The following is a 14,577-nucleotide window of genomic DNA, read 5'->3' as shown; positions in this document are numbered from 1 at the left end:
TATCAGTGGTCAAAAAGCGCGAATGTGATAGTCGGGTGTATACCCTGATCCCTAACGACCTTCCTTTGTTTGCATCTTCTCCGTGCTAGGGGGAGGAGCCGAGGGGCGAGGGGGATCAACGCTGATCGACGAGTATATATACGCGGCTCGATGATCGTCCTTGCCTTTTGATTTGGTGGCGTCGCAGGAACCTGGGCTTAGCGCTGAAAGCTTAAATCACCATACAAACGGATATCGCTGGTCACCGATATGGGTATGTTCTGACGTCTCTTCTATCGCGCTTATGTATAAAATTCTTACGAGCATCTGTGGACCATCCTCTTTTCAACTTTTCCGACAGTTGGAAAGTATGAACACGTAGGTGCGAAGAGCGATCGATGTCGCAGGCATTTGTGCTCACTGGACCCCGATATCTTACAGCGTGAAGTGCTCTCTGGTCCTATCGCCAAGTGCGAATGGTGTCCAGATGGCTGTGAGCATTATAACCACCCGATGACATGTCACGAAGACCGTCTGAACCTCAAATCATCCCCATAGTGATTCATCATGTATACAAGGGCTCGATCTATCACATTTTAGGAGTTCCAATCTTACCGCTAGGCCATCAGAAGTTGAGATGCCTGAGCTGCGGATCTTCAAAGCGGCGAAGAGGCGAGTCTTTTCTTTCTATCTTGGCCCATGATTTTATGCTTAGCTTTAGCCTTCTACATGCAGGTATCGGAATGAGCGGGTCTTATGCTCCTATGACTTACACTAGGTAAGAGCTTCACTGAAATGATGTGACCTCGCTCCTAGCTGATAACGATCGGTTATCGGTCCCATAAATTCACAGCATCAACATTCGACAACCCTATGTCAGGACACCGCACTTTGTCTCGAGTATGTCTACCGGACGATACCCTACCATGTCCCGAAGGCGACGGATCTGGTGACAACGAGGTGGTCGACATCCGGTTGTAATAAATACGCTGCATGATACAGATAGTTTCTCTAGTTTCTCGTGCTTTGTGGGTTTGGAAAGAATTACACGGATAACATATGCACTTCTATTGCTACAGTTTACTTCCCGAAATCTTTTCAAACAGGAATGTGATGCGTCCCCCTTCCATGGCATTGAGATCGTATTTGGCGCTAGGCATCTCCAGGCTGAAGGGTGAGGTCTCGTCCGTATCCGCCTTGGCGCGACGTTGCCCTCGGGCACTCTTGCCTTTGCCCATTTGAGTGGTCTTTCGTTTCTTCTTGACATGCCTTTCGGACTCCTCATTCGCGTCGCTGTCCTCTCCTACATCCCAATCAGGCGACGAGGCCACCGGCGCTCGCTTCTTGCTGGCACCCAATCTGGATGGACTAGACTTCCCGGACGCCATCTCTTCAACCTCGTCATCATCCGATCCTACCGTGCTTGCAACTTTGTTTGTGTCGACCGAAACATCTGCCTCGTCATCCGAATCAGAGATGTTCTCATCCTGAAACAGAGGCGGTGCCGACGATGACGGCATCTTTTTTCCGCGAGCCGATCTGGATTTTTCGATGAGCCCAGAGAGCAGGTCATCCCGAAGCAGGTTGACCGATTCCGGTATCTCTGGGTCGATGTGGGTCCATTTGTGTAACGCCGCTAGTTTCGCCTGCTTGTCTTTGGCCTCCTGTACACATCGGCACAACGTTAGTATCATAACTAGCTGATAGATGCGATTCGGTGGGTTTTACTTTGAATGCTTGCTTCTTCGACTGGAGAACATGGAATTGGTCAATGTCCCGGCATGCACGCGCAGGAAGATTCAGGTCAGACTTACCGGTTTACCCTCATACTGGGAAGCAGCCACGAACGCTGGCTCTTCCTCTTCATCGCTCACGCTACCGCTGTCGTTCCCTACATCCGTATCCTTCTTCGCGCTCAGGTCCCTGAGATCAGGCAAGTCCTCGTCATCGTCACTAGCTTCCGAGGGGACCTTGGAATCCTCGTCCAAATTGTATTTGCGGACTTGCTCTTGCAGACATTCGCATTCCAGGAGATCATCTGCCAATCACCAAGTAAGCGAGCGGACAGACAGGCCGTCGGCAAATAGCTTACGAGTCAAACATCCGTTAGTTCTCGTCTGTACGGTGAACAGATCCTTCAACTCTGCCGCGGTGAAGGCTTTTGCAGAGTTTTGGTTTATCGAGTCGTCAGCCTAAGATGATTCTGGAGTTTGGTCATCCAGGACTGACCATCGGAGTTCCCTTTCGTGTTCTGGGCCTGATCAATAAGCTGGTCGGATAGGCCGGTCTTCGTGACTTGACGCTAAAAAGTGGAGCTTCGTAAGCGTTGTGTGCTCAGCAATAATCAACGTGGACACTCGCCTGATAAATTTTCTCCTCAATTGTACCGGTAGTCAAGAACCGATAGATATGAACTGGGCGCTTTTGCCCGTCGCGATGTATACGAGCTTGAGCTTGTAGATCTAGAGCCCGAACAGATAAGTCTAATGAACATGACTACGAGATGTGCAGATGCACGCACCGGTACTCGGATTCCTGAGAAGAAGAATGGACGGCGTCTAAGATCGCTTTCGCTCGGCCTCTCGCTTGAAGCAGGAAACATGCTTACCAATCACTGTCAAAAAGCACCAGTCTTGACCCGCTGCACATAGGACTCCAGAAGTCAGCTTTGCGTAGTCTCATACAATATTCGGCAGCGAAAGCCTACCCAATCAAGTTCAGACCCACGCCTCCCGCTTTGCTGCTGAGCAGGAAGACGAAAGATTGCTGCTGGGAGCCTCTATTGAACGAGTCGACGAGATCTTGACGATTCTTCTGCGCTGTCTTCCCATCCAGTCGGAGGGAGTTGTAACGCAACTTCGTGCAATGCTCCTCGAGCATATCCAGCGTACTCGTAAAATTGCTGACGAGTACGATTTTCTCGTCGCTGTTTCTGTAGAGTGAGGCTAGAAGTCGTTCGAGCGCCATCATTTTCCCTGCCACATGAGGAATCAGCGCTCCGTACGCGCTCGATATCTGTTGATGACCTATGCTAACCACTCAGCGAGGTATCATGCAGTGAAGCACGATACGGGATGAGCTGGATAGCTTCCTTGAGATCAGCTTCTAGCTCTCGCTCCCCATCTTCCCTGTCTTTTAGTAGCTACAGAGACGTAAGAATGCCAGTCAGGCACGTTGTACTGCTCAAGAGGACAGTGGGGACAAGACTTACCGCTGGTGAATTGCATATCTTCCTCAGGATTGTGACTATGGTGGACAGGCTGACTCAGCTCGGGACGATCGCAGATGAAGTGCATTTTACTGACTAAGGGCTAGACATTGCGCTGTTGCTCCACGTGTGAATGTTTGCAATAATTTTGGCGTGAGAATCTTGTTGAGGATCTGGAGTTGCAATGACGATGGAGCCACATAGACCACGTATTCATCTACACGGACGAGAAATTGATCAAGACCACGTTGGCGAAACGGCTCAATCAAAGCTTCAAATGAGACTAACGCTTCGGGGGAAGATAGTTTGACAGGATGTCTGCGGTCCTTCGCAAGACGAACTCGCGTGTGATTTCCCCCAGCTGGAACGAGTGTATCAGTCACCAAGCAGTTTGTTGTAGCATACGCCCAACCTCACCTTCTCAGCTCTAGCTTGACCCAATTGTTGATCTTTCGCCGAACACCTCGGAGCTCTGGATTTGAGGATCGGTTTTTCGTAAATCTTGCTGAAAGCGGAGTATGTGTCGAGCAGCCCAGGGCAGGCGAAGTCGGCCTGAGAGACGACAAGGATAAAACAGGTTGGAGAAAGGCAGATATGAGCGCTAGCGAACCCGCATGAACTCACCATCGACCAATACTCCTGGAGATCGTTCTGTAGAGGGGTACCGGACAAGACTGGAAAGGTCAAGCTGTCAGCGAATCTACCGTGCATACAGACGTCGGATTCACTGACTAATCCTGCGCTTTGTGCTGAGGCTGTCAAACATCTTGGTCGTCTTGTTATCCTTCGATTTCAACCGGTGACCCTCGTCGCATACGATCAAGCCGATCGGAGGCACACAAGTCTTGATGGAATCACTGGGGTGTCTCAGTCGCATCAGGACCTTTCGTAAGCAACTCGATGAATCGAGCTTACATTACTGTTCGGAGCTGAGCAAGGGTGCGAAGACGTCAGCCTAGTGTATGATCTCACAATCGGACGGAGGCAGACCAACCTTCTCGTAACCAATCAGCAGAACTTGATGCCCCTTGCTGTTCGCCTGCAATATACGATTCAGAGGAGGTCATCACAATTTGACCAAGGTAGATGGCTACCCACAAATTGGCGGATCTTGTTCTTGTCTCCATCGCCGACGAAAACTCCGATCCTATGTCTTCCCAGCCTACAGCGAACAAGAGCAGGTCGGTCAAGGTTATGGCTTCGACGATTTCGTTGTAGAAACGAACCATTTGTGGAATTCCTTCTTCCAATTCTGCACGAGGGATACTGGACTGACGACCAGTACTTTTCCGACACTGAAGGAACCATAGACCGGTCATTTCGACTTTCTAATATGATTCCGACGAGATCGCTACTCACACTCCGCCTGCCGAAGGGCCTCCATAAGGATTTTGCTCTGAAGGTTCGTCGAATGACAATGTCTGTCAGGGTGGTTGCCTGATCGACGGACACAGCTACGCTGATTGACTCACGTAACAAGGTATAGATGAGACTGATCGTCTGCAGGGTCTTCCCCAGACCCATCTCGTCTGCCAAGATACAGCCGGTTCCCTCCATCTTCTTCATTCCCATAATGCATTCGTACATGAACTGCAGCCGGGTAGGGGGTTCAGCCACTTTCACAACGAAATGACCAGGCTCAGGGCGCACCTTTATTCCGTCTCGCTGATGCGGACGGAGTAGAGAACTCAGCTGTGGATCCACCACCACATCTACGATACTGGCATTCCTGGAAATAGTCAAGCATGGTCGTGAGCGCGGTCCATGAGTGGGCATAGAGGGAAAAAGACCGCTTACGATTTGTTGTACTTTGCCGCATGATCCCTCGACGGACGTCGCATTACCAGCGCGCCTTCAGCAGTCGGATCAAACCTACCAACATGAATCTCGAAATCAGCGGCATATTCCTTTGCCTCCTAGCTCGAGCCGGCTGGACTCACTTTGGCTCGCCAACTTTCGGTTTCTGAATAAGATGCGCGCTCTTTTTCGGATCTGCGAAAAAGCTGGACGCCGGGATAGGCTGCTTGAAGATGGGTTTCGGCGGTTTGCCTAATGTGCGGACGGGTGGAGCGGGTGGCGGAGCGGCACCGTAACCGAAACATGTGCCATCGAGGTATCTGCGCGGCGAAGAATGATAGGTTTCGTCTAGTTTCACATCCTAGGAATCCGCAAGTATCGGTGACACCCACTGTTGCGCCGGAATTTCGTGATCCACTTCCACCTTGGAAGTGGCAAAACAGATATACGTCAGCTGATGAATTTCTGTGACAAGCAGCGAAAGACGTTTACTTCTTTGCCTCCTACTCTCAGTTCGACACCTGAACTCAGTCTTCCTGCAGTATAACTAGCTGACGCGATACTACACAAATCGCGATGGTGGTAAGGTATCCCGTAGCAAAGCAATAGATACGAAAGCGCTTACTCTTTCCCGTCCATATCCTTCATGTAACACTTGTTGCCCCTGATCACCAGTACTCCATCGCCGTCCCACGTTTCTGTAGATTGCATATATACTGTAAATATCATGCGAATATCAAACGAGCCCATCGTACGGCTTACTATGCTGTTAGTAATGATTGATAGTTTGGTAGCCACTGATCAGTTATGAAAGGCCCGCATATGCAATTGAAACAATATACCTTTTCTAATGGCCGCAGCGGAGATGGAAATCAGTGATGAACGATGGAACGATTTGATACGAAATAGTACTTACTCGCTTGTGGTTTCCGCCTGAGCATTGGAGGACAAGTGGTTAGCTCAAGAGCAGCATTCCAGGCACCACTGCCCTGACCGAAAAAGCTCACCATTGCACCATCCAGTAGCTCTCGTCAGAATCGTTTGCCCTACTCGTCGTCTGGAGAGGTTTCGAGGGCCCAGCCATGGACGACCCGTATGATTTCCCGCCGGGTAACAAGCTGTTCATACTCGTCTTCACCACTCTTACGGGTTCAGGCACAGAAAGATCGTCGAGTTCGTCAGGTTTGATAGAAGCCGGCGCTTGTTCATCATCCTCATCACTATCCGGCACGCAGTCGTCTATCGGTCTTCGAGATCTAGCTGAAGTGACCGACGGTCTCGTCGGGGTAAAGTAGGGCGATCGAGCTGTGGTGGAAGGTCCTGGTGCTCCCGGGCGATTTGCCATGGGTGAGACGAACTTTTTCGAGAAATGGGGATACATGACGGCAGACCGGGTCGATCCCGTCCGTTCCAGCAGGATTTAGCCCACGTCTAGTGACTCTGATTGGAAAGAATCGCTCGATCGGTAGTAATCTGGCTGGAGGCTAAGTTCAGACTGACAGGTGATGCACCTGATCGATCGCTCTACAAGATGCAGAGCTGATCGACGACTCGGATCGAGGTCTCGCACACACAAAGTAAACAGAGAATCTGGGCTTGGACTTATCGCTGACCTAGATACGCGTCGCGTAGAGCGCAGAGCCTCTGCTCGAAAGATAATCATCAACCTCGGCGACAAGGAGCCTGGTGGAAGTTCACGAAAGAGGCAAAGTCGATATTTTGTACCATCGTTTCTTGTTTGCGGGACTATCTCTGCCTTTGGTATCGGCGGCATAGACTACACCCCCGGTGACCTTGAACTATAGCTCTACAAGCATCGACAGCCCGAAAATCTTGAAACCCCCAGATCGGACGACGATCCGCGCTCATCGGAACAACTGTTGGAAAGGACGCTTAGCGGTCAACTCCGTCGAGCATTTGCGAGTCCCATCCTAGAGTCGTGTCAGTCACCATACCTTGTCGTCGAGGATCCTCGCTCGTTGTATCCGACTCCGACAGCGAGATGACAGCACCCAGAAACAACTTGAAAGATCAGCTCAAGCTGTTGAGTTCGGGAAACAAGGCCAGCAGACCGACTGGACCTTTAACACCGGCTTCGCAACTCAAGGCAAGTCCACCTTGATTCTTGCGATCGGTCTTTGCAAGTCACTAACCTCGACGTCATCGATCTGTAGAGTACGGGTACCTTCCAGCTAGCCAGCGTTCCCGGTAACCCAAAAGGTTTCAGACTAGCAGCTCCCGGACCTTCCTCTCAGGCTTCTCGACCCATCTCAACCTCGACAGCTTCGGTCATCCCCAAACCCAAGAGCTCTTTGTATGCAATCCACCCTCCAGCGTCGTCTGTCCGAAACTCGCCAGCTCCTTCAAGACCGACATTCAACATGCCTCGCGATGACGAGATCGAGCTGTTAACAAGCGATCACGAAGGACCAAGTCGATCTGCAAGAGTTGCCGAAGGTAGAGGTCGGAAGCGACAGTCCGAGGAACACGAGGACGGGGCCGCAAGAGCTCAACGACTCAGGGTGATTGACGACGAGGCTGGCTCTACTGTCGGGCTGCCACCTATGGCTAGTTCAGGAAGAGAGAGCCAAACCAAGGTCACCCAGCTCACCAGAGACGTTTTGATGGCAAATACGAACGGGAGTCAGACTCGACGAGAAGGTGGGACGGCAGCTTCAACGGGTGGATCAGGAAACAATAAGCTTGCACAGGTATGGCTGTTTCCCGCCTCTTTCGCCGTTTGTATAGCTGACCGGTTGTCTACTGTCACACAGCTGTCGACCGAAAAGCTGCAAGCGATGTTAGCGAACAACAAGGACGAAATGATCCGCGTGTTGCAGACGCTTATGAACGAAGATGTCGATCGGGAGATGGTGGCGATGCAATCGCAAGTCACGACCCATGTTTCGAACTGTGCAAGACAAAAAGCTCATTCTTTTTGCTGTTTGGCCTATTACCACAGTGCAATGTTGGAGAAGCGTTGCAAAGAGCTCACCGAAGCGATCAACAATCGCGGCCAGACGTCCAGCATGGCATCATCCGTCATCAGCTCACCTTCACTGGCAAGCAAGCAACTCAAGTCTGACCGGGCATCAGCGCCAGGTGATATAACGCAATGGGCTGCCGGAATTCAGCCCACGGATACCACCTCCGAGGTGGAAGAGACCTCCAGCCCATCCGAGCGCGTGGCAGCGGGAAGGAGCGGGAACGCGGGCGAAGGACCGACGTCACGCAGGCTGCCGATCATGACACCCAGTCGAATGCCTAGCAACGAGGAGCTACAAGCAAGTCGTCGTGCTGGACCTTCTCATAACGGACATGCGGAAACACAAAAGATCATCGCCCAATCTACACCTCAGCGCCCTACCTCTCGCCAGACATATCCTGCCGAAGCGATCGAGGTTGACGATGAACTCGAAGACGATTTCGATATGGACGCCATGTTGATGGTCGAAGCCGCGCAAGCGGAGGAGGCTCAGATAGCAGCAGACGAAGCTGCTGCGAGGCGATTGCAAGAGGAATGGAGCATACAGCCTGTGTCACCGCCTGGACCCTCACGGCCCAATGCTGCCGTGTCCCGGACCATGTCGACAGGGAGATCGAGGAGCCGAACACCTGTTCCCGCTCATGCCGAAATCATCGACGTCGAAGATGAGCCGATTACTGCTCGAATACAGCCGCGGCCGCGTGTTCCGAGTCCTAGTCGGGTTGTTGTCAATCATCCCTGGACCAAGGAGGTCAATCAGAAATTGGAGAAAATGTTCAAACTGCCAGGGTTTAGGCATAATCAGAGAGAGGCTATCGACGCTACCCTCAGTGGAAAGGATGGTGATTATCCGAGTCCCTCTCAAGCGTGTGGTCGTTTGCGCTAATCACCGCGTTGATTTTGCGTTCAGTCTTTGTGCTAATGCCCACGGGTGGAGGAAAGAGTCTGTGCTGTATGTTGAACAAGAACGGCCCACTTCGCTGTCGCCATAACGCTTATAGGAGCGTCATTTATATCCTTGTACAGATCAACTACCAGCTGTTTGCGATGGTGGCAAGACACAAGGAGTGACTTTCGTCGTATCCCCGCTCTTGTCGTTGATCACCGATCAGTGCGCACATCTGGCGGCTAACGATATCCCAGCTATCGCCTATACTGGGGATCTCTCGGCTGCAGACAAACGGACAGCCAACGAGCAGCTTAGTCAAAGGGACCCGTGGGTCAAGGTAGTCTATATAACGCCAGAAATGCTTAAAGCGAGCACGGTGACAAAAGACATCCTCCGAGGTTTGTATAACCGAAAGAAGCTGGCTCGTTTCGTCATCGATGAAGCACACTGCTTGAGCTCGTGGGGTCACGATTTCAGGCCCGATTACCGGGCATTGGGCGAGCTCAAGGCGGAATACCCTGGAGTGCCTCTGATGGCATTGACAGCGACGGCGAACAACCAGGTGCAACAAGACGTCCGGAACATCCTTCACTTGGAGGGATGCGCGTTCTTCAAGCAGTCCTTCAATCGGCCCAATCTCTACTACGAAGTCCGAAACAAGACCGCAAAATCCATCGTCGCCGACATGTACAATTATATCCAGCTGCAACCGGCAGGATCGACCGGTATCGTATACGCTAACTCTCGTGACCAGTGCGAGAAGTTGGCGGCCGATCTACGTAACGCGCATGGTCTGCGGGCACATCACTATCACGCCGGCATGTCAAAGCAGGATCGGATTCAGACTCAAACCGATTGGCAGCAAGACAAGTTCGACGTCATCGTTGCGACAACGGCATTCGGTATGGGTATCGACAAGGCCGATGTCCGGTACGTCATTCATCAGGCTCTCCCTCGTTCGTTAGAAGGCTATTATCAAGAGACCGGTCGAGCAGGACGAGACGGCAAGGCGTCTCAATGCGTCGTGTTCTATTCCTATTCGGATGTACGGAGTGTTCACCGGCAGATCGACCGAGACGACACTCTCAACCATGAGCAAAAGAACAGGAATAAAGAGGCCGTTCAAGCGGTCCTACGGTATTGCATCAACCGGACTGATTGCCGTCGAGCACAGGTCCTTGGTTTTTTCGGCGAATCCGCGTGCGAATGTTATAAGGGTTGTGACGTCTGCTTGTCGCTCGACAAAGAAATCCGAACATCAAGAGACGTCACCGAGCACGTCGTCAATGCTCTCAAGCTCGTGCAACAGGTCGACGATTCTACAACTCTTAAAGCAGCCACAGCCTTGTTCAGGGGTACAAAGACCACCAAAGGGTCCGAAAACCCCTTCTTCGGGATCGGATCAGACTGGTCACTCGGCGACGCCGAGCGGTTGTTCGAGAAGATGATGATCGAAAACCTCTTTGGCGAGGTTCACAGAGCCAACGGGGCCGGTTACACAAATTCCTATGTTTGCGTAAGTCGCATTGTTATCCTCTCTGACTGTGAACCCGGAGCTCACCTGGTCTATCTTGTTGACAGCTCGGTCGAGATCATCAGCCTTACTTGAAGGGAAAGAAGCGTTTCAACATGGACTTCCGGGACGAGACCCCTAAAGCCAATAAGACGAAACCCAAAACGAAAGCTGCGACAGCAGCAGCGAAGAAGAAAGGAGCAGTCTTGCGCAACCCATCTGTCAAAGATGTATTTGTCGGTCAGGACTATTGGGACTCGGACGAAGACTACAATGACGCGATAGAGGAGTCGCCGCCGGTCACCATAGCCAAGCGCGTCTACCCAAAACGGACGATGCCGACTAGTGCTGCTGGAACGAAATCCCTGACTGGGAACGGCTCAACGGACTCTCAGTCAAAGTGAGTTTCACGTCTTCACGGAGAACATTATCTCGTTCCAGTAGCTTATATCGGTGAATCCCCAGCCGCATTCCTTCCATCGAATATATACGAAGTTTCAAGGCTGTGCCGGCTCAATCCCCCTCGACACTCCGACAGACGCCTCTAACGGCTACCATGCCTGGCTATATCCGACCGACTACAACAGCTAAACGAGTAACACCTCGCTTCTGAACCTGCTCCTTACTTTGATGAACGCAACGATTAGTAACGATCCACCGCTTTGTATTGATTCATATGGGAACCTTTTTCGATTCATGATGACGAATGCGAAAAAGGTGTTAGGCCTTAGTGGTAGCTTGTGCCGGCCTTGAGCGAAAGAGCTGGATCCTCGATATCGATCGCAATTCGGGTTTCTACGTATCTCAAGGGGATCTTAAGGTTCAAGTGCGATACATCACTACAGTCATCAAGATGGTCTTGAAAGTTGGATGGCATAGAGAACACTTTCTCTCCCCATTGCTCCAGCTGCACGCCGCCAAGGGGGGCTTCGAGGTGAGATACGGTACTTCGCTCCTTCAGCGGCATGATCGCCGTTACTAAGCCAAGGCTGTGCTCGAAGCTCGTTGAATGCCCTGGAGGAACAGGGGATATGCAAGCAAAGTTGAAAGCTGGAGAGATCGATGTGTGTATCGGTGAGTGGGTCGCCTCGGGAAACCTCCGAAGCCGCTCTACTGACCTGAACCTACCTGTAGCTCTTACCGATGCTCTTATCGCCGGCATCGCCAATGGCCAGACAAGCTATAAAATCGTTGGTCGTTACATCTCGACTCCACTCCGTTGGTATGTAGACTTGCGCCATCCTGCAAATACCTAGCTGACAAGGGACCTTGTGTATAGGGCAATCATCACCGGGAAAGACAGCCAATACCAGGACGTGAGCGACTTGAAGGGCACCAAGCTCGGGATTTCGAGGCTCGGAAGGTCAGAATTGGTTCTGAACTTGTCATTATCTGGAGATCTAATGTCTGTCGATGTGAACAGCGGTTCCCAGGTCATGGCTTCTGTGATGGCTTTGCGTGAAAAATGGTCTCAAGCAGATCAGCCGACCTTCGAGGGTGAGGACGTTGCGCTCCATCACAGCAGATCGCTAAGCTGAAACATTGCTTTCAGTCAAGGGGAGCTTCCAGCCGCTACGTGACTCTGTAAACTCAGGGGAAAGTGAGTTAGAGAAGAGGTCAAAGCTTGTCCGGAACCACGAGCTGCCCATCTAACCTGCCGCCGAATTCGACCATCAGCTAGCGTTTTCTTGTGGGAGTGGTTCACCACCAAACCTTATGCGGATTCGGGAGAAGTCCGATTCATCGGCTCTGTCTACAGCAAGTGCAGTTGTCGCTGCTATGAGAGCTATCGCCAGCTGATTCCGTTTCCCTCGATCGCTCTCAGCGCCTTGGCCTTGCTGGATGATCGCTGCTTCCCCTGCAGCCGATGCTGACCAGGTCTCCCAGCTCCTGATCGCTCTGGGAGAGTACACGACCGAGTTCGACTCGAAGTCCAAGCGAGACTCTGAAAACGTCGGTTATGTCGCCAAGACTTTCGGGCAACGAGAAGAAGATGTAAAAGAGTGGCTCGGCACGGTCGCGTGGTACCATGATCTGCTTGCTGTAGAGCGCAAAGTGGTGACTGATACGCTTGAGTAAGTCTCCCTACGGTCCGTATGCACTAAATTGAGCTGATGATGGGCACGACGATAGGGTATTGAGCCAGGCTGGCGTGGTGAAACGACCTAGCGAGGGGTGGGACGTAGATGCTTTTGTCGATCAGCGTATCGCGAAGGTTATCTAGCATTGACTTTGAACGTCCGCATTCCATAAATCAATCTCATCGATATTCTATGCAAGAAAATAGCTGCAAGGAAGATGTGCAAATTGATCTATCTTCACGTGTTACCGGCGGCGACCCCTCGAAGTTCTACTTCATGGTGCTGAATGAACTTAGAAATGTGATCCTTCTTTGATACCGAGTCTTCTCGCCCACTAGATAGCCTCTGGCAGCTGGCAGGTTATGCAGGGCGAACGTGGATTCCGCTTTTGCTCTTAGAAGCGCACGACGTCTGCCGTTGGCGGATCCATTCCGCAATGTTGGTTCATGTTCTACGCGCCGCATACCGCTGTTGCGATCCGGTCGGAGGGAACCTGTCACCGCGCCGCCCATTTCAATGTAAGGATCTTACCTTCGTATCATAGATTGGGTTTTCATTTTGTACTTTCAGCATCTCCCGGACTGTCGCTTCATCAAGTTCAACAGGAAAGGTAGCTACACCACGAAGAGCTGGTCTCTTCAAGCTTCTCCTCTCGTTTCTATAGTCAGTATTCACGAGATCGACAGGGATGACATAGCGCTCATAGCCCTCTTTCATTATGCACAGCCCTCAATCGATACCAGGCCAGCACTTCATCGCCGAGCGATTCAGCCTCGGCAACACAACATTGCAACCCGCTTTTAGTATCCTTACCATAGCCAAGTTACTGGACTTCGTTCCGGACACCCTCAGACGTCGCCCGAATCGTCCGGTCATCTTGCCTATCGGATTACACACTGTCTATCACAAGCGATATGTCAAGTCGGCACAATATTATGGTTTTACGGAGAGGGGATACAACATCGGCGGCACCAACGTCGACGATCATCCGTTCTCCCGTCTTCATTGCGCTGTTGGGCGTCATCGTATGTCTGCTGCTTCTAACACTCGCACTGGGACTGGTGCTACGCAAGGCCAACACCAAATTGGAGACTTCGCCAACTTGCGTGACCTGTACTTCTGTCCAATGCACGGAAGTTCAGCAAACCCAGAAGCCAGGTCATACTTTGGGATACCAGGACCGACGACAAGCATCACGAAGCGATGTCTCCGTGATCGAGGCAAAGAATCTCACGCTTCATCCGGCTGGACTCCAGGTCATGAACCGAACGGTCACCACCTTGAGTGAGGTTCCATCGGTCCCGTTCAGAAGCGCTCCGCAGGAACGAACAAGTATGGCAGAACCGTCGCGGGTGGCTGCGACTGTTCGGCTAGACCGTTATACCAAAGCTCTACCTAGCTTTCCGGAGCCCGTCCACAAGCTGGAATTCACGGCAGCTTGCTACAAATCTGTTCGCCATGACAGTGGTCTCCTGAGCGCCGATTTGAAGCCAGGTGGCGCAACGTCCTCAGAGCTCAGTAACAGCTCCACGAGGGACAGCACAAACTTCCATGAGTCGCTTGTCGACCTTGGCTCATGTCCGAGTCCCGGGTTTGCGAAAGAAAGCATCTCCAGCCCAGTCGCTCCCACTGTACTCCGATCGACTGCTCCGTCCGCCCTCACCGGTCGAAGCCTGACTCATCCAGTGTCTTTGCCGGCGCACTGCAGGCCGCGACCCCCTAGGCAACCTTCGCAGCTGTCATCGTCCTGGATCCCCGATGACGAAGAAGATGCAGACTCCGATAGCGTCAAAGAGGCGGAAGTGCGTCAGGTCACCGCGGTGGCGTATCTGCAGGCACCCAACAGCCCGAACTCCCGGTATCCGACCCTGCGCAATAGAGATCGTCCTCTTCCAGTGATGCTCTCGCTGCCATACGAGTTGGCCGAACGCGGCTCGACACCCATTTTCAGGGGACCGATTCCAGATGTTCGGGATTATCCCGTGTTTTATGATACGTCTGGTTTCAAGATCAAATCAGAATACTAGCTTTCTAACGTATGGCGCTCTCACCCCGCCTCTTTGTACGGTATATAGATCATGCTGAAATCGATGTCATTAAGGTCGTTATGTATTATGAGCGTAA

The 14,577-nt window shown here is 51.8% G+C and overlaps 4 protein-coding genes across 4 annotated transcripts; 3 read left to right on the top strand and 1 right to left on the bottom strand.

The window, feature by feature from the left end:
- Positions 1-940: 940 nt before the first annotated feature.
- On the bottom strand, positions 941-6,485 carry HD553DRAFT_291181 (SNF2 family N-terminal domain-containing protein). Its single transcript, XM_046178365.1, has 30 exons — positions 5,992-6,485; positions 5,901-5,917; positions 5,610-5,682; positions 5,477-5,546; positions 5,377-5,408; positions 5,128-5,304; positions 4,985-5,059; positions 4,838-4,916; positions 4,660-4,777; positions 4,547-4,583; positions 4,414-4,482; positions 4,286-4,349; positions 4,182-4,226; positions 4,103-4,116; positions 3,920-4,044; positions 3,812-3,861; positions 3,605-3,739; positions 3,476-3,548; positions 3,285-3,404; positions 3,191-3,225; positions 3,016-3,121; positions 2,687-2,954; positions 2,588-2,620; positions 2,501-2,514; positions 2,341-2,441; positions 2,209-2,281; positions 2,072-2,137; positions 1,794-2,017; positions 1,708-1,728; positions 941-1,643 (listed from the first exon to the last, which is right to left on the bottom strand). Exons 1-30 carry the CDS (start codon positions 6,363-6,365, stop codon positions 1,053-1,055), a joined length of 3,279 nt encoding a protein of 1,092 aa, XP_046040422.1. The 5' UTR covers positions 6,366-6,485; the 3' UTR covers positions 941-1,052.
- Positions 6,486-8,568: 2,083 nt separating this feature from the next.
- On the top strand, positions 8,569-10,776 carry HD553DRAFT_266642 (P-loop containing nucleoside triphosphate hydrolase protein; the record flags this gene model as incomplete). Its single annotated transcript, XM_046177491.1, has 4 exons — positions 8,569-8,812; positions 8,881-8,922; positions 8,997-10,375; positions 10,441-10,776. The coding sequence occupies 4 exons, from the start codon at positions 8,569-8,571 to the stop codon at positions 10,774-10,776; spliced, it is 2,001 nt and encodes a 666-aa protein (XP_046040421.1).
- Positions 10,777-11,105: 329 nt separating this feature from the next.
- Positions 11,106-12,659, top strand: HD553DRAFT_15949 (uncharacterized protein). Its single transcript, XM_046176815.1, has 9 exons — positions 11,106-11,306; positions 11,374-11,446; positions 11,507-11,594; positions 11,652-11,735; positions 11,796-11,869; positions 11,925-11,972; positions 12,050-12,130; positions 12,198-12,447; positions 12,506-12,659. The coding sequence occupies exons 1-9, from the start codon at positions 11,226-11,228 to the stop codon at positions 12,594-12,596; spliced, it is 870 nt and encodes a 289-aa protein (XP_046040420.1). The 5' UTR covers positions 11,106-11,225; the 3' UTR covers positions 12,597-12,659.
- Positions 12,660-13,079: 420 nt separating this feature from the next.
- On the top strand, positions 13,080-14,556 carry HD553DRAFT_15944 (uncharacterized protein). The gene is made up of 2 exons (XM_046176814.1): positions 13,080-13,116; positions 13,180-14,556. The coding sequence occupies exon 2, from the start codon at positions 13,368-13,370 to the stop codon at positions 14,478-14,480; it is 1,113 nt and encodes a 370-aa protein (XP_046040419.1). The 5' UTR covers positions 13,080-13,116; positions 13,180-13,367; the 3' UTR covers positions 14,481-14,556.
- The last annotated feature ends 21 nt before the right edge of the window (positions 14,557-14,577 follow it).

Source organism: Filobasidium floriforme (assembly GCF_021052385.1).
Source record: "Filobasidium floriforme strain CBS 6241 chromosome Unknown HD553scaffold_1, whole genome shotgun sequence".
In the NCBI taxonomy this organism is placed as follows: domain Eukaryota; kingdom Fungi; phylum Basidiomycota; class Tremellomycetes; order Filobasidiales; family Filobasidiaceae; genus Filobasidium; species Filobasidium floriforme.
This window is presented reverse-complemented; position numbering and strand designations above follow the sequence as displayed.

Excerpts from the sequence above, each read along its gene's own strand:
- HD553DRAFT_15944 (XM_046176814.1), top strand. The coding sequence starts at position 13,368 with ATGTCAAGTCGGCACAATATTATGGTTTTACGGAGAGGGGATACAACA.
- HD553DRAFT_291181 (XM_046178365.1), bottom strand. The coding sequence starts at position 6,365 with ATGTATCCCCATTTCTCGAAAAAGTTCGTCTCACCCATGGCAAATCGC. Across the intron at positions 4,778-4,837 it reads ATCAGCGAGACGGAATAAAG|TTCATGTACGAATGCATTAT; the intron begins GTGCGCCCTGAG and ends ACCCGGCTGCAG. Across the intron at positions 2,282-2,340 it reads TTGAGGAGAAAATTTATCAG|CGTCAAGTCACGAAGACCGG; the intron begins GCGAGTGTCCAC and ends TCCACTTTTTAG.
- HD553DRAFT_15949 (XM_046176815.1), top strand. The coding sequence starts at position 11,226 with ATGGTCTTGAAAGTTGGATGGCATAGAGAACACTTTCTCTCCCCATTG. Across the intron at positions 11,736-11,795 it reads GGGATTTCGAGGCTCGGAAG|CGGTTCCCAGGTCATGGCTT; the intron begins GTCAGAATTGGT and ends CGATGTGAACAG. Across the intron at positions 12,448-12,505 it reads GTGGTGACTGATACGCTTGA|GGTATTGAGCCAGGCTGGCG; the intron begins GTAAGTCTCCCT and ends GCACGACGATAG.